At 43.0% G+C, this 21,951-nt stretch overlaps 1 protein-coding gene across 6 annotated transcripts in view; it reads right to left on the bottom strand.

Annotated features, from left to right (window-relative positions):
- LOC139568371 (mitotic spindle assembly checkpoint protein MAD1-like) overlaps positions 1–21,951 on the bottom strand; it is a 122,202-nt gene that overhangs the window by 19,882 nt on the left and 80,369 nt on the right. For all 6 annotated transcript variants that reach the window (XM_071390148.1, XM_071390149.1, XM_071390150.1 and 3 more), the window contains 2 exons: positions 20,798–20,850; positions 19,641–19,778 (listed from right to left, as the gene is read on the bottom strand). In XM_071390148.1, the coding sequence (XP_071246249.1) occupies positions 19,641–19,778; positions 20,798–20,850 (191 nt within the window). The remainder of the gene's footprint in view (positions 1–19,640; positions 19,779–20,797; positions 20,851–21,951) is intronic.

Genomic DNA, 21,951 nt, shown 5'->3' with positions numbered 1-21,951 from the left:
CTACCAGAGTACCCCTGGTGACATCTACCCAACCAGTTACCTACCAGAGTACCCCTGGTGACATCTATCCAACCAGTTACCTACCAGAGTACCGCTGGTGGCATCTATCCAACCAGTTACCTACCAGAGTACCCCTGGTGACATCTATCCAACCAGTTACCTACCAGAGTACCCCTGGTGACATCTATCCAACCAGTTACCTACCAGAGTACCCCTGGTGACATCTATCCAACCAGTTACCTACCAGAGTACCCCTGGTGACATCTATCCAACCAGTTACATACCAGAGTACCCCTGGTGACATCTACCCAACCAGTTACCTACCAGAGTACCCCTGGTGACATCTATCCAACCAGTTATCTACCAGAGTACCCCTGGTGACATCTATCCAACCAGTTACCTACCAGAGTACCCCTGGTGACATCTATCCAACCAGTTACCTACCAGAGTACCCCTGGTGACATCTATCCAACCAGTTACCTACCAGAGTACCCCTGGTGACATCTATCCAACCAGTTACCTACCAGAGTACCCCTGGTTACATCTGGTGGCTCTATATCAAAAAGTACTTATTTAGACATGCCCTAAATGTGTGTGAAATTTGGTGGCTCTATCACAAATTATTAAAATAAATGTCACGTAGCTGTCGGACTAGGGTCAAAACGATGTGAATATGAATCAATATGATCCTATTAGAATGATTGTATAAATTATCTGTGGGGATTATTTAGTGGGTAGATAACATTACAAAGTCATTTTGATATTGTCTGGAATGATTTTAGCCCCCCCCACCAAAAATATAAAAATCTCTGGCGAAGGCCTCGAGGCCGATACGTATTAAAGATTAGTGATCCTATCAAGAGCAGTGTGCAGGTCTCTTCTGTTTTCTCGTGTTATTCAACTGTTACCAGGCACCTGCTAAAAAAAGTAGCTCAGATGTGCGAGTGCCTTTTGAATGTTTACAGGAAATCAGGACGGCAGCCATTTAATTAAAATGTCCACCCTGGTTGACTGACAGGCTTCCCAGACTGCCTCCAATCTTTAATATATTTTCCTTCAGGTATCTAGTATTAGTGTACCACGTTTCATACTTATATCAGAAAATGGAACAATTATTTAAACTATCCGCTGGACTCCAGTAGACAGCTCATCAGAGAGTGAGATCTCACAGCAGCGACTAAGGTGAGGGTCCTACGGCACGGCGCACACACACACACACCTGCACAGGTATGAATTATAAGCCCGAGCCATACCCAGAGCGTTTAGGCCCTACTCTAACCCAGTCCCGATTGCTTCTTCCAGATTGAAAAGGCCCCGAAAGCAGAAATATCTTCCTCTATCAGCAAATCCATTAGCTGCTCCTCTGTCTGTCACTCTCTCCCAGCACGCAGCTCGCTCTGCTCGTGGCGGCTCTGAGTCTCCATGGCAACGGCTCCGCTTGGGCTGCTCTGCTCAATGAAGAGACGCGATAGAACAGAGAGCTGTTCGCTACTGTTGGTCACTCTAAACACAACTATTTTCTGTGAAATCATTTCTCCGGTCTTATATTTGACCAGGTTCAAGCACTTCGGACACCATGTTATGACCTTAGATATGACCTTAGTACGTAGCAGAGCACGAAGCAAATGGCTCAGCTTTAAAATGTTAGTGATACCCGGTGCTGTGGTTTCTACCAGACCCGACCCGGTGCTGTGGTTTCTACTAGACCTGACCCGGTGCTGTGGTTTCTACTAGACCTGACCCGGTGCTGTGGTTTCTACTAGACCTGACCCGGCGCTGTGGTTTCTACTAGACCTGACCCGGCGCTGTGGTTTCTACTAGACCTGACCCGGCGCTGTGGTTTCTACTAGACCTGACCCGGCGCTGTGGTTTCTACTAGACCTGACCCGGCGCTGTGGTTTCTACTAGACCTGACCCGGTGCTGTGGGTTCTACTAGACCCGACGCTGTGGTTTCTACTAGACCTGACCCGGTGTTGTGGTTTCTACTAGACCCGACCCGGTGCTGTGGTTTCTACTAGACCCGACCCGGCGCTGTGGTTTCTACTATACCTGACCCGGCGCTGTGGTTTCTACTAGACCTGACCCGGCGCTGTGGTTTCTACTAGACCTGACCCGGCGCTGTGGTTTCTACTAGACCTGACCCGGCGCTGTGGTTTCTACTAGACCTGACCCGGCGCTGTGGTTTCTACTAGACCTGACCCGGTGCTGTGGGTTCTACTAGACCTGACCCGGTGCTGTGGGTTCTACTAGACCCGACGCTGTGGGTTCTACTAGACCCGACGCTGTGGTTTCTACTAGACCTGACCCGGTGTTGTGGTTTCTACTAGACCCGACCCGGTGCTGTGGTTTCTACTAGACCCGACCCGGTGCTGTGGTTTCTACTATACCTGACCCGGTGCTGTGGTTTCTACTAGACCTGACCCGGTGCTGTGGTTTCTACTAGACCTGACCCGGTGCTGTGGTTTCTACTAGACCTGACCCGGTGCTGTGGTTTCTACTAGACCTGACCCGGTGCTGTGGTTTCTACTAGACCTGACCCGGTGCTGTGGTTTCTACTATACCTGACCCGGTGCTGTGGTTTCTACTTGACCTGACCCGGTGCTGTGGTTTCTACTAGACCTGACCCGGTGCTGTGGTTTCTACTAGACCTGACCTGGTCATTTCCTCTGTGATGCCAAACACCAACCCATAGAAATAGAACAATGACATGGCCCATATTGTGCAGCCCTGAAACCAGCCACGAGCAGCGTATCCTGTCTAACGGACCTCCTGTCTAAAGTATTGTGCAGCCCTGAAACCAGCCACGAGCAGCGTATCCTGTCTAACGGACCTCCTGTCTAAAGTATTGTGCAGCCCTGAAACCAGCCACGAGCAGCGTAACCTGTCTAACGGACCTCCTGTCTAAAGTATTGTGGAGCCCTGAAACCAGCCACGAGCAGCGTAACCTGTCTAACGGACCTCCTGTCTAAAGTATTGTGGAGCCCTGAAACCAGCCACGAGCAGCGTAACCTGTCTAACGGGCCTCCGCTGTCTAACGGGCCTCCGCTGTCTAACGGGCCTCCGCTGTCTAACGGGCCTCCGCCGTCTAACGGGCCTCCGCCGTCTAACGGGCCTCCGCCGTCTAACGGGCCTCCGCCGTCTAACGGGCCTCCGCCGTCTAACGGGCCTCCGCCGTCTAACGGGCCTCCGCCGTCTAACGGGCCTCCGCCGTCTAACGGGCCTCCGCCGTCTAACGGGCCTCCGCCGTCTAACGGGCCTCCGCCGTCTAACGTCATCAAGGGAAGAACAATTAAAAAGGACGAAGCATGAAAGAACACAACCAACCAAAACACATCTCTTTCCATCAAAAAGGTCAAACAACCTTTCCCAGTCTGTTATTGGTACAACTTAACTCTGGAGGGTTAAATCTTACAGACGTTTAAGCCGTGAGACATCTTGTTCATCTGATGGACATCTTGTCAGATTAAAGGGCATCTTCAGAAAGAGCAGAGAGTCTTTTCATATCTTTTATAACCCTACAATCAATATAGTGTATAAACCCAGGGGCTGTGGACTACAGAGAGACCAGAGCTGTGCCAGTCTACACAAACAGAGGAGAGATCAGAGATTGTCAAGGCAATATCTTCTAGATACACAACACACAGTATAACAGGAGAGATCAGAGATTGTCAAGGCATTATCTTCTAGATACACAACACACAGTATAACAGAGGAGAGATCAGAGATTGTCAAGGCAATATCTTCTAGAACCACAACACACAGTATAACAGGAGAGATCAGAGATTGTCAAGGCAATATCTTCTAGATACACAACACACAGTATAACAGGAGAGATCAGAGATTGTCAAGGCATTATCTTCTAGATACACAACACACAGTATAACAGAGGAGAGATCAGAGATTGTCAAGGCGATATCTTCTAGATACACAACACACAGTATAACAGAGGAGAGAGGGAGGAAGGGGGAAGAGATTCCACTGTTCAACATGACATTCTCCTAGTATGTAAGATCTCTGCTCTCTCCAAAATGTTGAACAAGCAACCTAACTCAGTCTCTCCCTTTCTCCCCAGGTCTCCCCCCGTCTCGGTCTCCATTCCTCCCCGTCTTGTCTCAGTCTCCCTGTTTCTCTTTCCCAGAAGACTGTATAGATATTCAGGCATTATGGGATACCATGTGTGGGGGGGGGGGGGGTTGTTTTTAATATACCTATTAATTACAGTACTCTCCCTCTGTCTCTCTCCCCGCTTTCTATATCTTTGCCCTCTCCCTCTCTTTCAAGGGTGTGGAAGAGTGGAGAGGGATGAGAAGGGAATGAGGAGAGGGATGAGAAGGGAATGAGATGGGGGGGATTTGACATTCGACACCACAGGTGATTTAAAGAGCAGGAAGATGGTTCTAATCCTACACATGCACACACTTCACTAAAATTCATCTGACGTCTGCAAAATGTATTAATTACGATCAATTATATTGATTTTGCAAGGCCACGCGTTTCAACCATTATAACCATGAAGAGAGAAGGAGAAAGGGGGGGGGGGTGAAAGGGACAGAAGGAGTGTGGTTCGCTCTCAGATGGTAAAGCATAGGGATTTCAACGCCAGGATCGTCAGTTCGACTCCATACAAAAAATACATACATAAATTACTAAGTTGCTTTGGATAAAAGTGTCTGCTGAATGATATATGTCAGAATAATAGTAGAGAGAATGATTTATTTCGGCTTTTATTTCTTTCATCACATTCCCAGTGGGTCAGAAGTTTACATACACTCAATTAGTATTTGGTAGCATTGCCTTTAAATTGTTTAACTTCGGTCAAACGTTTCAGGTAGCCTTCCACAAGCTTCCCACAATAAGTTGGGTAAGTTTTGGCCCATTCCTCCTGACAGAGCTGGTGTAACTGAGTCAGGTTTGTAGGCCTCCTTGCTCACACATGCTTTTTCAGTTCTGCCCACACATTTTCTATGGGATTGAGGTCAGGGCTTTGTTATGGCCACTCCAATACCTTGACTTTGTTGTCCTTAAGCCATTTTGCCACAACTTTGGAAGTATGCTTGGGGTCATTGTCCATTTGGAAGACCCATTTGCGACCAAGCATTAATTTCCTGACTGATGTCTTGAGATGTTGCTTCAATATATCCACATAATTTTCCTGCCTCATGATGCCATCTATTTTGTGAAGTGCACCAGTCCCTCCTGCAGCAAAACACCCCCACCACATGATGCTGCCACCCCTGTGCATCACGGTTGGGATGGTGTTCTTCGGCTTGCAAGCCTCCCCCTTTTTCCTTCAAACATAACGATGGTCGTTATGGCCAAACAGTTCTACTTTTGTTTCATCAGACCAGAGGACATTTCTTCAAAAAGTATGATCTTTGTCCCCATGTGCAGTTGCAAACCATAGTCTGGCTTTTTTTATGATGGTTTTGGAGCAGTGGCTTCTTCCTTGCTGAGCGGCCTTTCAGGTTATGTCGATATAGGACTCGTTTTACTGTGGATATAGATACTTTTGTACCTGTTTCCTCCAGCATCTTCACAAGAGCCTTTGTTGTTGTTCTGGGATTGATTTGCACTTTTCGCAACAAAGTACGTTCATCTCTAGGAGACAGAACGCGTCTCCTTCCTGAGTGGTATGACGGCTGCGTGGTCCCATGGTGTTTAGACTTGCGTACTATTGTTTGTACAGATGAACGTGGTACCTACAGGCATTTGGAAATTGCTCCCAAGGATGAACCAGACTTGTGGAGGTCTACCATTTTTTTGGCTGATTTCTTTTGATTTTCCCTTGATGTCAAGCAAAGAGGCACTGAGTTTGAACGTAGGCCTTGAAATACATCCACAGGTACACCTCAAATTATGTAAATTAGCCTATCAGAAGCTTCTAAAGCCATGACATCATTTTCTGGAATTTTCCGAACTGTTTAAAGGCACAGTCAACTTAGTGTATGTAAACTTCTGACCCACTGGAATTGTGATACAGTGAATTATAAGTGAAATAATCTGTCTTTAAACAATTGTTGGAAAAATTACTTGTGTCAATCACAAAGTAGATGTCCTAACCGATTTGCCAAAACTATAGTTTGTTAACAAGAAATTTGTGGAGTGGTTGAAAAACGAGTTTTAAATGACTCCAACCTAAGTGTATGTAAACTTCAGACTTCAACTGTGTATATATAATGTATGCATGTATGTATGTATGTATGCATGCATGTATGTATGTATGTATATTTTACACACACATAACCAGTCAAAAGTTTGGACACACCTACTCATTCAAGGGTTTTTCTTTATTTGTACTAATTTCTACAGCTTCACCTGGAATGCTTTTCCAACAGTCTTGAAGGAGTTCCCACATATGCTGAGCACTTGTTGGCTGCTTTTCCTTCACTCTGCGGTCCAACTCATCCCAAACCATCTCAATTGGGTTGAGTTCAGGTGATTGTGGAGGCCAGGTCATCTGATGCAGCACTCCATCACTCTCCTTCTTGGTCAATTAGCCCTTATACAGCCTGGAGGTGTGTTTTGGGTCATTGTCCTGTTGAAAAACAAATGATAGTCGCACTAAGGGAAAACAAGATGGGATGGCGTATCGCTGCAGAATGCTGTGGTAGCCATGCTGGTTAAGTGTGCCTTGAATTCTAAATAAATCCCTAACAGTGTCACCAGTAAAGCACCATCACACCTCCTCTTCCATGCTTCACGATGGGAACCACACATGTGGAGATCATCCGTTCACCTACTCTGCGCCTCACAAAGACAGTGTTTGGAACCACAAATCTCAAATTTGGACTCATCAGCAAAGGACAGATTTCCACCGGTCTAATGTCCATTGCCCGTGCTTCATGGCCCAAGCAAGTCTCTTCTTATTGGTGTCCTTCAGTAGTGGCTTCTTTGCAGCAATTCGACCATGAAGGCCTGATTCAGTCTCCTCTGAACAGTTAATGTTGAGATGTGTCTGTGACTTGAACTCTGAAGCATTTATTTGGGCTGCAATTTCTGAGGCTGGTAACTAATGATGTTATCCTTTGCAGCAGAGGTAACTCTGGGTCTTCCTTTCCTGTGGCGGTCCTCATGAGAACCAGTTTCATCATAGCGCTTGATGGTTTTATTTACTGCACTTGAAGAAACTTTCAAAGTTCTTGAAATCTTCTGGATTGACTGACCTTCATGTCTTAAAGTAATGATGGACTGTCGTTTCTCTTTGCTTATTTGAGCTGTTCTTGCCATAATATGGACTTGGTCTTTTACCAAATAGGGTTGTCTTCTGTATACCACCCTACCTTGTCATAACACAACTGATTGGCTCAAACGCATTGAGGAAAGAAATTCCACAAATAACACTGAATGGTCCACTCATTCAGAGTGGTCTTACTCCCGCATTTTTCAGAATACAAGCCTGAAACAATTTCCAAAGACTGTTGACATCTAGTGGAAGCCATAGGAAGTGCAATTTGAGTCCTAAGTCAATGGATACTGTAATGGCATTCAATAGAAAACTACAAACATAAAAAAATCCCGCTTCCTGGATGGATTTCTCTCAGGTTTTCGCCTGCCATATTAGTTCTGTTATACTCAGTTTTGGAAACTTTAGAGTGTTATATGCGTATCCTAGCTTCTGGGCCTGAGTAGCAGGCAGTTTACTTTGGGCACGCTTTTCATCCGGAGGTGAAAATAGTGCCCCCTACCCTAATGAAGTTATAAACACAACCCATATTTAGGTGGACTTATTTTCCCTTTTGGACTAACTTTTTGCACATAAATTGCATTTGTAATGTCTTTATTCTTTTGGAACTTCTGTGAGTGTAATGTTTACTGTTCAACTGTATTTTTTATTTCACTTTTTTTATTATCTAGTTCACTTGCTTTGGCAATGTTAACATATGTTTCCCATGCCAATAAAACCCTTAAATTGAAATGTAATTGAATTGAGAGAGAGACAGACACGAAGAGAGAAGAGAGAGGAAGGAGAGAGGAGAGAGAGAGAAAGGAGAGGAGAGAGAGAAAGGAGGAGAGAAAGGAGAGGAGAGAGAGAAAGGAGGAGAGAAAGGAGAGGAGAGAGAGAAAGGAGAGAGAGGAGAGAAAGGAGAGGAGAGAGAGAAAGGAGAGAGAGGAGAGGAGAAAGGAGAGGAGAGAGAGAAAGAAGAGAGGAGAGAGAGGAGGAGAGAGAGAGAGGAGAGAGAGAGAGAGGACAGAGGAGAGAGAGAGAAGAGAGAGGAGGAGTACTTGAGCAGAGTTTAATAAATATTGACAGTGAATCATCTTTCCAGACAGGGTCGCAGGTGGCTCCCTGAGGATATAACACACTGGAGAGAACACTCACTAAAACCCAAATGAAGCTTAACGAACCATCAAAACGAAGTTTGATGTCCTTTAAGAAAAACGATCTCTCCTCTAACCCTCTCTCTCTCCTCCTTTCTCTACCTCTCCTCAATGACATTCTCCTGCTTTCTTCACCTGTTCTCTTTTCAATCTGCCACTGATTTGATACGCAGCGTTCATTCACCCCTCCATCTCTCTATCCCTCCACCTCTCCATCTCTCTATCTATCCCTACATCTCTCCCTCCATCTCTCCCTCCACCTCTCCATCTATCCCTCCCATCTATCCCTCCATCTATCCCCCCATCTCTCTATCTATCCCCCCATCTCTCTATCCATCCCCCCATCTCTCTATCTATCCCCCCCATCTCTCTATCCATCCCCCCATCTCTCTATCCATCCCCCCATCTCTCTATCTATCCCTCCATCTCTCTATCTATCCCCCCCATCTCTCTATCTATCCCCCCCATCTCTCTATCTATCCCCCCATCTCTCTATCCATCCCCCCATCTCTCTATCTATCCCTCCATCTCTCTATCTATCCCTCCATCTCTCTATCCATCCCCCCATCTCTCTATCCATCCCTCCATCTCTCTATCTATCCCTCCATCTCTCTATCTATCCCTCCATCTCTCTATCTATCCCTCCATCTCTCTATCTATCCCTCCATCTCTCTATCTATCCCTCCATCTCTCTATCTATCCCTCCATCTCTCTATCTATCCCTCCATCTCTCTATCTATCCCTCCATCTCTCTATCTATCCCTCCATCTCTCTATCTATCCCTCCATCTCTCTATCTATCCCTCCATCTCTCTATCTATCCCTCCATCTCTCTTTCTCTTTCTCTTTCTGATAACCACCTGTGTTATAGTCTCTTCACATGTAACCTAACGTAGCAGACATAACTAGTCTCTACACATGTAACCTAACGTAGCAGACATAACTAGTCTCTACACATGTAACCTAACAGACATAACTAGTCTCTTCACATGTAACCTAACGTAGCAGACATAACTAGTCTCTTCACATGTAACCTAACAGACATAACTAGTCTCTACACACGTAACCTAACAGACATAACTAGTCTCTACACATGTAACCTAACGTAGCAGACATAACTAGTCTCTAAACATGTAACCTAACGTAGCAGACATAACTAGTCTCTACACATGTAACCTAACAGACATAACTAGTCTCTACACATGTAACCTAACAGACATAACTAGTCTCGACACATGTAACCTAACAGACATAACTAGTCTCTACACATGTAACCTAACGTAGCAGACATAACTAGTCTCTACACATGTAACCTAACGTAGCAGACATAACTAGTCTCTTCACATGTAACCTAACGTAGCAGACATAACTAGTCTCTACACATGTAACCTAACGTAGCAGACATAACTAGTCTCTACACATGTAACCTAACGTAGCAGACATAACTAGTCTCTTCACATGTAACCTAACGTAGCAGACATAACTAGTCTCTACACATGTAACCTAACGTAGCAGACATAACTAGTCTCTACACATGTAACCTAACGTAGCAGACATAACTAGTCTCTACACATGTAACCTAACGTAGCAGACATAACTAGTCTCTTCACATGTAACCTAACGTAGCAGACATAACTAGTCTCTACACATGTAACCTAACGTAGCAGACATAACTAGTCTCTACACATGTAACCTAACAGACATAACTAGTCTCTACACATGTAACCTAACGTAGCAGACATAACTAGTCTCTACACATGTAACCTAACGTAGCAGACATAACTAGTCTCTACACATGTAACCTAACAGACAGAACTAGTCTCTACACATGTAACCTAACGTAGCAGACATAACTAGTCTCTTCACATGTAACCTAACGTAGCAGACATAACTAGTCTCTACACATGTAACCTAACGTAGCAGACATAACTAGTCTCTACACATGTAACCTAACGTAGCAGACATAACTAGTCTCTTCACATGTAACCTAACAGACATAACTAGTCTCTACACATGTAACTAACGTAGCAGACATAACTAGTCTCTTCACATGTAACCTAACAGACATAACTAGTCTCTACACATGTAACTAACGTAGCAGAGATAACTAGTCTCTACACATGTAACCTAACAGACATAACTAGTCTCTACACATGTAACTAACGTAGCAGACATAACTAGTCTCTACACATGTAACCTAACAGACATAACTAGTCTCTACACATGTAACCTAACGTAGCAGACATAACTAGTCTCTACACATGTAACCTAACGTAGCAGACATAACTAGTCTCTACACATGTAACCTAACAGACATAACTAGTCTCTACACATGTAACCTAGCAGACATAACTAGTCTCTACACATGTAACCTAACGTAGCAGACATAACTAGTCTCTACACATGTAACCTAGCAGACATAACTAGTCTCTACACATGTAACCTAGCAGACATAACTAGTCTCTACACATGTAACCTAACGTAGCAGACATAACTAGTCTCTACACATGTAACCTAACGTAGCAGACATAACTAGTCTCTAAACATGTAACCTAACGTAGCAGACATAACTAGTCTCTACACATGTAACCTAACGTAGCAGACATAACTAGTCTCTACACATGTAACCTAGCAGACATAACTAGTCTCTACACATGTAACCTAACAGACATAACTAGTCTCTACACATGTAACCTAACGTAGCAGACATAACTAGTCTCTACACATGTAACCTAACGTAGCAGACATAACTAGTCTCTACACATGTAACCTAGCAGACATAACTAGTCTCTTCACATGTAACCTAACGTAGCAGACATAACTAGTCTCTACACATGTAACCTAACGTAGCAGACATAACTAGTCTCTACACATGTAACCTAACGTAGCAGACATAACTAGTCTCTACACATGTAACCTAACAGACATAACTAGTCTCTACACATGTAACCTAACGTAGCAGACATAACTAGTCTCTACACATGTAACCTAACAGACATAACTAGTCTCTACACATGTAACCTAACGTAGCAGACATAACTAGTCTCTACACATGTAACCTAACGTAGCAGACATAACTAGTCTCTACACATGTAACCTAACAGACATAACTAGTCTCTACACATGTAACCTAACAGACATAACTAGTCTCTACACATGTAACCTAACAGACATAACTAGTCTCTACACATGTAACCTAACGTAGCAGACATAACTAGTCTCTACACATGTAACCTAACGTAGCAGACATAACTAGTCTCTACACATGTAACCTAACGTAGCAGACATAACTAGTCTCTTCACATGTAACCTAACAGACATAACTAGTCTCTACACATGTAACTAACGTAGCAGACATAACTAGTCTCTTCACATGTAACCTAACAGACATAACTAGTCTCTACACATGTAACCTAACGTAGCAGACATAACTAGTCTCTACACATGTAACCTAACAGACATAACTAGTCTCTACACATGTAACCTAACGTAGCAGACATAACTAGTCTCTACACATGTAACTAACGTAGCAGACATAACTAGTCTCTACACATGTAACCTAACAGACATAACTAGTCTCTACACATGTAACTAACGTAGCAGACATAACTAGTCTCTACACATGTAACCTAACAGACATAACTAGTCTCTACACATGTAACCTAACGTAGCAGACATAACTAGTCTCTACACATGTAACCTAACGTAGCAGACATAACTAGTCTCTTCACATGTAACCTAACGTAGCAGACATAACTAGTCTCTACACATGTAACCTAACGTAGCAGACATAACTAGTCTCTACACATGTAACCTAACGTAGCAGACATAACTAGTCTCTACACATGTAACTAACGTAGCAGACATAACTAGTCTCTACACATGTAACCTAACAGACATAACTAGTCTCTACACATGTAACCTAACGTAGCAGACATAACTAGTCTCTTCACATGTAACCTAACGTAGCAGACATAACTAGTCTCTACACATGTAACCTAACGTAGCAGACATAACTAGTCTCTACACATGTAACTAACGTAGCAGACATAACTAGTCTCTACACATGTAACCTAACGTAGCAGACATAACTAGTCTCTACATATGTAACCTAACAGACATAACTAGTCTCTACACATGTAACTAACGTAGCAGACATAACTAGTCTCTACACATGTAACTAACGTAGCAGACATAACTAGTCTCTACACATGTAACCTAACGTAGCAGACATAACTAGTCTCTTCACATGTAACCTAACGTAGCAGACATAACTAGTCTCTACACATGTAACCTAACGTAGCAGACATAACTAGTCTCTACACATGTAACCTAACGTAGCAGACATAACTAGTCTCTTCACATGTAACCTAACGTAGCAGACATAACTAGTCTCTACACATGTAACTAACGTAGCAGACATAACTAGTCTCTACACATGTAACCTAACGTAGCAGACATAACTAGTCTCTACACATGTAACCTAACGTAGCAGACATAACTAGTCTCTTCACATGTAACCTAACGTAGCAGACATAACTAGTCTCTACACATGTAACCTAACGTAGCAGACATAACTAGTCTCTACACATGTAACCTAACGTAGCAGACATAACTAGTCTCTACACATGTAACTAACGTAGCAGACATAACTATTCTCTACACATGTAACCTAACAGACATAACTAGTCTCTACACATGTAACCTAACGTAGCAGACATAACTAGTCTCTTCACATGTAACCTAACGTAGCAGACATAACTAGTCTCTACACATGTAACCTAACGTAGCAGACATAACTAGTCTCTACACATGTAACTAACGTAGCAGACATAACTAGTCTCTACACATGTAACCTAACGTAGCAGACATAACTAGTCTCTACATATGTAACCTAACAGACATAACTAGTCTCTACACATGTAACTAACGTAGCAGACATAACTAGTCTCTACACATGTAACTAACGTAGCAGACATAACTAGTCTCTACACATGTAACCTAACGTAGCAGACATAACTAGTCTCTTCACATGTAACCTAACGTAGCAGACATAACTAGTCTCTACACATGTAACCTAACGTAGCAGACATAACTAGTCTCTACACATGTAACCTAACGTAGCAGACATAACTAGTCTCTACACATGTAACCTAACGTAGCAGACATAACTAGTCTCTACACATGTAACCTAACGTAGCAGACATAACTAGTCTCTACACATGTAACTAACGTAGCAGACATAACTAGTCTCTACACATGTAACCTAACGTAGCAGACATAACTAGTCTCTACATATGTAACCTAACAGACATAACTAGTCTCTACACATGTAACTAACGTAGCAGACATAACTAGTCTCTACACATGTAACTAACGTAGCAGACATAACTAGTCTCTACACATGTAACTAACGTAGCAGACATAACTAGTCTCTACACATGTAACCTAACAGACATAACTAGTCTCTACACATGTAACCTAACAGACATAACTAGTCTCTACACATGTAACCTAACGTAGCATACATAACTAGTCTCTTCACATGTAACCTAACGTAGCAGACATAACTAGTCTCTACACATGTAACCTAACGTAGCAGACATAACTAGTCTCTTCACATGTAACCTAACAGACATAACTAGTCTCTACACATGTAACCTAACGTAGCAGACATAACTAGTCTCTACACATGTAACCTAGCAGACATAACTAGTCTCTACACATGTAACCTAACGTAGCAGACATAACTAGTCTCTACACATGTAACCTAACGTAGCAGACATAACTAGTCTCTACACATGTAACTAACCTAGCAGACATAACTAGTCTCTACACATGTAACCTAACAGACATAACTAGTCTCTACACATGTAGCCTAACCTAGCAGACATAACTAGTCTCTACACATGTAACCTAACGTAGCAGACATAACTAGTCTCTACACATGTAACCTAACGTAGCAGACATAACTAGTCTCTACACATGTAACCTAACCTAGCAGACATAACTAGTCTCTACACATGTAACCTAACCTAGCAGACATAACTAGTCTCTACACATGTAACCTAACGTAGCAGACATAACTAGTCTCTACACATGTAACCTAACGTAGCAGACATAACTAGTCTCTACACATGTAACCTAACAGACATAACTAGTCTCTACACATGTAACCTAACAGACATAACTAGTCTCTACACATGTAACCTAACGTAGCAGACATAACTAGTCTCTACACATGTAACCTAACGTAGCAGACAACACTAGTCTCTACACATGTAACCTAACAGACATAACTAGTCTCTACAATTGTAACCTAACGTAGCAGACATAACTAGTCTCTTCACATGTAACCTAACGTAGCAGACATAACTAGTCTCTTCACATGTAACCTAACGTAGCAGACATAACTAGTCTCTACACATGTAACCTAACAGACATAACTAGTCTCTACACATGTAACCTAACGTAGCAGACATAACTAGTCTCTACACATGTAACCTAACGTAGCAGACATAACTAGTCTCTTCACATGTAACCTAACGTAGCAGACATAACTAGTCTCTACACATGTAACCTAACAGACATAACTAGTCTCTTCACATGTAACTAACGTAGCAGACATAACTAGTCTCTACACATGTAACCTAACAGACATAACTAGTCTCTTCACATGTAACCTAACAGACATAACTAGTCTCTACACATGTAACCTAACAGACATAACTAGTCTCTACACATGTAACCTAACGTAGCAGACATAACTAGTCTCTACACATGTAACCTAACGTAGCAGACATAACTAGTCTCTTCACATGTAACCTAACGTAGCAGACATAACTAGTCTCTACACATGTAACCTAACGTAGCAGACATAACTAGTCTCTACACATGTAACCTAACGTAGCAGACATAACTAGTCTCTACACATGTAACCTAACGTAGCAGACATAACTAGTCTCTACACATGTAACCTAACGTAGCAGACATAACTAGTCTCTACACATGTAACTAACGTAGCAGACATAACTAGTCTCTACACATGTAACCTAACGTAGCAGACATAACTAGTCTCTACATATGTAACCTAACAGACATAACTAGTCTCTACACATGTAACTAACGTAGCAGACATAACTAGTCTCTACACATGTAACTAACGTAGCAGACATAACTAGTCTCTACACATGTAACTAACGTAGCAGACATAACTAGTCTCTACACATGTAACCTAACGTAGCAGACATAACTAGTCTCTACACATGTAACCTAACAGACATAACTAGTCTCTACACATGTAACCTAACGTAGCATACATAACTAGTCTCTTCACATGTAACCTAACGTAGCAGACATAACTAGTCTCTACACATGTAACCTAACGTAGCAGACATAACTAGTCTCTTCACATGTAACCTAACAGACATAACTAGTCTCTACACATGTAACCTAACGTAGCAGACATAACTAGTCTCTACACATGTAACCTAGCAGACATAACTAGTCTCTACACATGTAACCTAACGTAGCAGACATAACTAGTCTCTACACATGTAACCTAACGTAGCAGACATAACTAGTCTCTACACATGTAACTAACCTAGCAGACATAACTAGTCTCTACACATGTAACCTAACAGACATAACTAGTCTCTACACATGTAGCCTAACCTAGCAGACATAACTAGTCTCTACACATGTAACCTAACGTAGCAGACATAACTAGTCTCTACACATGTAACCTAACGTAGCAGACATAACTAGTCTCTACACATGTAACCTAACCTAGCAGACATAACTAGTCTCTACACATGTAACCTAACCTAGCAGACATAACTAGTCTCTACACATGTAACCTAACGTAGCAGACATAACTAGTCTCTACACATGTAACCTAACGTAGCAGACATAACTAGTCTCTACACATGTAACCTAACAGACATAACTAGTCTCTACACATGTAACCTAACAGACATAACTAGTCTCTACACATGTAACCTAACGTAGCAGACATAACTAGTCTCTACACATGTAACCTAACGTAGCAGACAACACTAGTCTCTACACATGTAACCTAACAGACATAACTAGTCTCTACAATTGTAACCTAACGTAGCAGACATAACTAGTCTCTTCACATGTAACCTAACGTAGCAGACATAACTAGTCTCTTCACATGTAACCTAACGTAGCAGACATAACTAGTCTCTACACATGTAACCTAACAGACATAACTAGTCTCTACACATGTAACCTAACGTAGCAGACATAACTAGTCTCTACACATGTAACCTAACGTAGCAGACATAACTAGTCTCTTCACATGTAACCTAACGTAGCAGACATAACTAGTCTCTACACATGTAACCTAACAGACATAACTAGTCTCTTCACATGTAACTAACGTAGCAGACATAACTAGTCTCTACACATGTAACCTAACAGACATAACTAGTCTCTTCACATGTAACCTAACAGACATAACTAGTCTCTACACATGTAACCTAACAGACATAACTAGTCTCTACATATGTAACCTAACGTAGCAGACATAACTAGTCTCTTCACATGTAACCTAACGTAGCAGACATAACTAGTCTCTACACATGTAACCTAACAGACATAACTAGTCTCTTCACATGTAACTAACGTAGCAGACATAACTAGTCTCTACACATGTAACCTAGCAGACATAACTAGTCTCTTCACATGTAACCTAACGTAGCAGACATAACTAGTCTCTACACATGTAACCTAACAGACATAACTAGTCTCTACACATGTAACCTAACAGACATAACTAGTCTCTACACATGTAACCTAACAGACATAACTAGTCTCTACACATGTAACCTAACAGACATAACTAGTCTCTACACATGTAACCTAACAGACATAACTAGTCTCTACACATGTAACCTAACAGACATAACTAGTCTCTACACATGTAACCTAACAGACATAACTAGTCTCTACACATGTAACCTAACAGACATAACTAGTCTCTACACATGTAACCTAACAGACATAACTAGTCTCTACACATGTAACCTAACAGACATAACTAGTCTCTACACATGTAACCTAACAGACATAACTAGTCTCTACACATGTAACCTAACAGACATAACTAGTCTCTACACATGTAACCTAACAGACATAACTAGTCTCTACACATGTAACCTAACAGACATAACTAGTCTCTACACATGTAACCTAACAGACATAACTAGTCTCTACACATGTAACCTAACAGACATAACTAGTCTCTACACATGTAACCTAACAGACATAAGGAGACGTCCGATCTGAGGTCCCTCTTCCGTTTTTCATGGGAAACAGAAGTTAGGTTAAAAGGTGGATGTTAGTGATTTCTGGCGACCCGCACAGGCTACTTGTCACGTTGTGGAGGGCAGGTTCTACTGGTTGGTTGTCAGGTTCTACTGGTTGGTTGTCAGGTTCTACTGGTTGGTTGTCAGGTTCTACTGGTTGGTTGTCAGGTTCTACTGGTTGGTTGTCAGGTTCTACTGGTTGGTTGTCAGGTTCTACTGGTTGGTTGTCAGGTTCTACTGGTAGTGAGATTCATGGTTTTAAGGTTCTGTATTCTGTTTGGTTAGTTTGGTAAAGAGAACTACAGGAAGCTCCAAGTGGAAAGGAAAAACAAACAGAGAGAAGGAGAGAGCAACACACCTTTTCATTTGGGGGAAATTGGTCTCAACGTGAGCTGTCTGGGTTTCATAGAACGAACAGCTTTAAACATCACACAGATTTTACACACTCACAGAGAGTGAGTGAGGGAGCGAGAGACACACAGAGAAAGAGAGAGACACACAGAGAGAGAGAGAGACACACAGAGAGAGAGAGAGAGAGCGAGAGACACACAGAGAGAGAGAGAGACACACAGAGAGTGAGAGAGACACACAGAGAGTGAGTGAGAGAGCGAGAGACACACAGAGAGAGAGAGAGACACACAGAGAGTGAGTGAGGGAGCGAGAGACACACAGAGAAAGAGAGAGAGACACAGAGACCCTGTTTCACACATGTACCAGTAGTGTATTAACATGTACCAGTAGTGTATTAACATGTACCAGTAGTGTATTAACATGTACCAGTAGTGTATTAACATGTACCAGTATGTATTAACATGTACCAGTATGTATTAACATGTACCAGTATGTATTAACATATACCAGTATGTTTTAACATGTACCAGTATGTATTAACATGTACCAGTATGTATTAACATATACCAGTATGTTTTAACACACACATGTGAATTGGAAATGTATATATAAACGTATACAAACTCCCTCTGAGACAATGAGGGTTAAGTGCCTCGGTCAAGGTCACAGATAGATTTTTCACCTTGTCAGTTCGGTGATTGGTTACTGGCCCAACGTTCTAACCGCTTGGCCACCTTGTCGGGTCGGTGATTGGTTACTGGCCCAACGTTCTAACCGCTTGGCCACCTTGTCGGGTCGGTGATTGGTTACTGGCCCAACGTTCTAACCGCTTGGCCACCTTGTCGGTTCGGTGATTGGTTACTGGCCCAACGTTCTAACCGCTTGGCCACCTTGTCGGGTCGGTGATTGGTTACTGGCCCAACGTTCTAACCGCTTGGCCACCTTGTCGGGTCGGTGATTGGTTACTGGCCCAACGTTCTAACCGCTTGGCCACCTTGTCGGTTCGGTGATTGGTTACTGGCCCAACGTTCTAACCGCTTGGCCACCTTGTCGGTTCGGTGATTGGTTACTGGCCCAACGTTCTAACCGCTTGGCCACCTTGTCGGTTCGGTGATTGGTTACTGGCCCAACGTTCTAACCGCTTGGCCACCTTGTCGGTTCGGTGATTGGTTACTGGCCCAACGTTCTAACCGCTTGGCCACCTTGTCGGTTCGGTGATTGGTTACTGGCCCAACGTTCTAACCGCTTGGCCACCTTGTCGGTTCGGTGATTGGTTACTGGCCCAACGTTCTAACCGCTTGGCCACCTTGTCGGTTCGGTGATTGGTTACTGGCCCAACATTCTAACCGCTTGGCCACCTTGTCGGTTCGGTGATTGGTTACTGGCCCAACGTTCTAACCGCTTGGCCACCTTGTCGGTTCGGTGATTGGTTACTGGCCCAACGTTCTAACCGCTTGACCACCTTGTCGGTTTGGTGATTGGTTACTGGCCCAACGTTCTAACCGCTTGGCCACCTTGTCGGTTCGGTGATTGGTTACTGGCCCAACGTTCTAACCGCTTGGCCACCTTGTCGGTTCGGTGATTGGTTACTGGCCCAACGTTCTAACCGCTTGGCCACCTTGTGTGTTTGTGTACCTTAAACAGTAGAGAGTCGTCCATGTGTTCAGCGTAGACAGAGGTCAGTCTGTACTGGTTCTCAGTAGTGATGTCTATCTGATAGCCTGTCAGAACATAACACACCGTCCTGAACTCCTGAATCTTCCTCTGGAACACCTGGCAACAGATACAACACTGGTTCACAATCTCCGTCACTCACTCACACTCATCAGAAGAGACGAGGTAGAGGAGAGAGAGGTATGAGGTAGAGGAGAGAGAGATGAGGTAGAGGAGAGAGAGGTAGAGGAGAGAGAGGTATGAGGTAGAGGATAGAGAGGTATGAGGTAGAGGAGCGAGAGATGAGGTAGAGGAGAGAAAGATGAGGTAGAGGAGAGGAGAGAGGTATGAGGTAGAGGAGAGAGAGGTATGAGGTAGAGGATAGAGAGGTATGAGGTAGAGGAGCGAGAGGTATGAGGTAGAGGAGCGAGAGGTATGAGGTAGAGGAGCGAGAGGTATGAGGTAGAGGAGCGAGAGATGAGGTAGAGGAGAGAGGGGGATGAGGTAGAGGAGAGAGAGGGATGAGGTAGAGGAGAGCGAGGGATGAGGTAGAGGAGAGAGAGATGAGGTAGAGGAGAGAGAGATGAGGTAGAGGAGAGAGAGATGAGGTAGAGGAGAGAGAGATGAGGTAGAGGAGAGAGAGAGATGAGGTAGAGGAGAGAGAGAGATGAGGTAGAGGAGAGAGAGAGATGAGGTAGAGGAGAGAGGGATATGAGGTAGAGGAGAGAGGGATGAGGTAGAAGAGAGAGAGGGATGAGGTAGAGGAGAGAGAGGGATGAGGTAGAGGAGAGAGAGGGATGAGGTAGAGGAGAGAGGGATGAGGTAGAGGAGAGAGGGATGAGGTAGAGGAGAGAGGGATGAGGTAGAGGAGAGAGATGATGAGGTGGAAGAGCGAGATGATGAGGTAGAGGAGAGAGGGATGAGGTAGAGGAGAGAGATGAGGTGGAAGAGCGAGATGATGAGGTAGAGGAGAGAGGGATGAGGTAGAGGAGAGAGACATGAGGTAGAGGAGAGAGAGATGAGGTAGAGAGACATGAGGTAGAGGAGAGAGGGATGAGGTAGAGGAGAGGAATAAGATAGGTGTAGGAGGCAGAAAAAGGGATAAAACATGTATTACATAGAAAATAAACATTGCACACCTCCTTCAACCGCTGGTTCTTCAGTTCAGCACTCTCCATCTGTTTACGCAGATCTAGAACATAGAACAGTCGTGTTAAGCCGGATGTAGAACACACAGAACAGTCACTTAACGTAGAACTGTCATGTTAAAGTAGAACTACAACACAGAACAGTCACTAAACGTAGAACTGTCATGTTAAAGTAGAACTACAACACAGAACAGTCACTAAACGTAGAACTGTCATGTTAAAGTAGAACTACAACACAGAACAGTCACTGCTCCATCTGCTCAGAAAGATCTAGAACACACAGAAAAGTCACTGCTCCATCTGCTCAGATAGCTCTAGAACACATGGAACTGGCAGCCCGGATTTTGCCCACGGGTGGTTTTATTTGGCCAGCGGGTGGTTTTATATGGCCAGCGGGTGAAACCTTGAAACAAGGTTTTTTGGCCACCTTCTCTCTCTTGGGGTGGCCAAAAAACCTTGTTTCAAGGTTTCAAGGGATTATGTTTTAGTCAAACTTATCGGTTTGGGCTTCTTGAGGTCAATTTTCATAGCAGAGAATATGACATATAGAATATAGAACATAGCAGAGAATATGACATATAGAATATAGAACATAGCAGAGAATATGACATATAGAACATAGCAGAGAATATGACATATAGAATATAGAACATAGCAGAGAATATGACATATAGAATATAGAACATAGCAGAGAATATGACATATAGAATATAGAACATAGCAGAGAATATGACATATAGAATATAGAACATAGCAGAGAATATGACATATAGAATATAGCAGAGAATATGACATATAGAACATAGCAGAGAATATGACATATAGAATATAGAACATAGCAGAGAATATGACATATAGAATATAGAACATAGCAGGGAATATGACATAGAACATAGCAGAGAATATGACATATAGAACATAGAACATAGAAGGGAATATGACATATAGAATATAGAACATAGCAGAGAATATGACATATAGAATATAGAACATAGCAGAGAATATGACATATAGAACATAGAACATAGCAGAGAATATGACATAGAATATAGAACATAGCAGAGAATATGACATATAGAATATAGAACATAGCAGGGAATATGACATATAGAATATAGAACATAGCAGGGAATATGACATAGAAC

Source organism: Salvelinus alpinus, chromosome 2 (genome assembly GCF_045679555.1).
Source record: "Salvelinus alpinus chromosome 2, SLU_Salpinus.1, whole genome shotgun sequence".
NCBI classification, from domain to species: Eukaryota; Metazoa; Chordata; class Actinopteri; order Salmoniformes; family Salmonidae; genus Salvelinus; species Salvelinus alpinus.
Note: the sequence above shows the minus strand (reverse complement) of the source record. Positions and strands in the feature narration are given on the sequence as shown.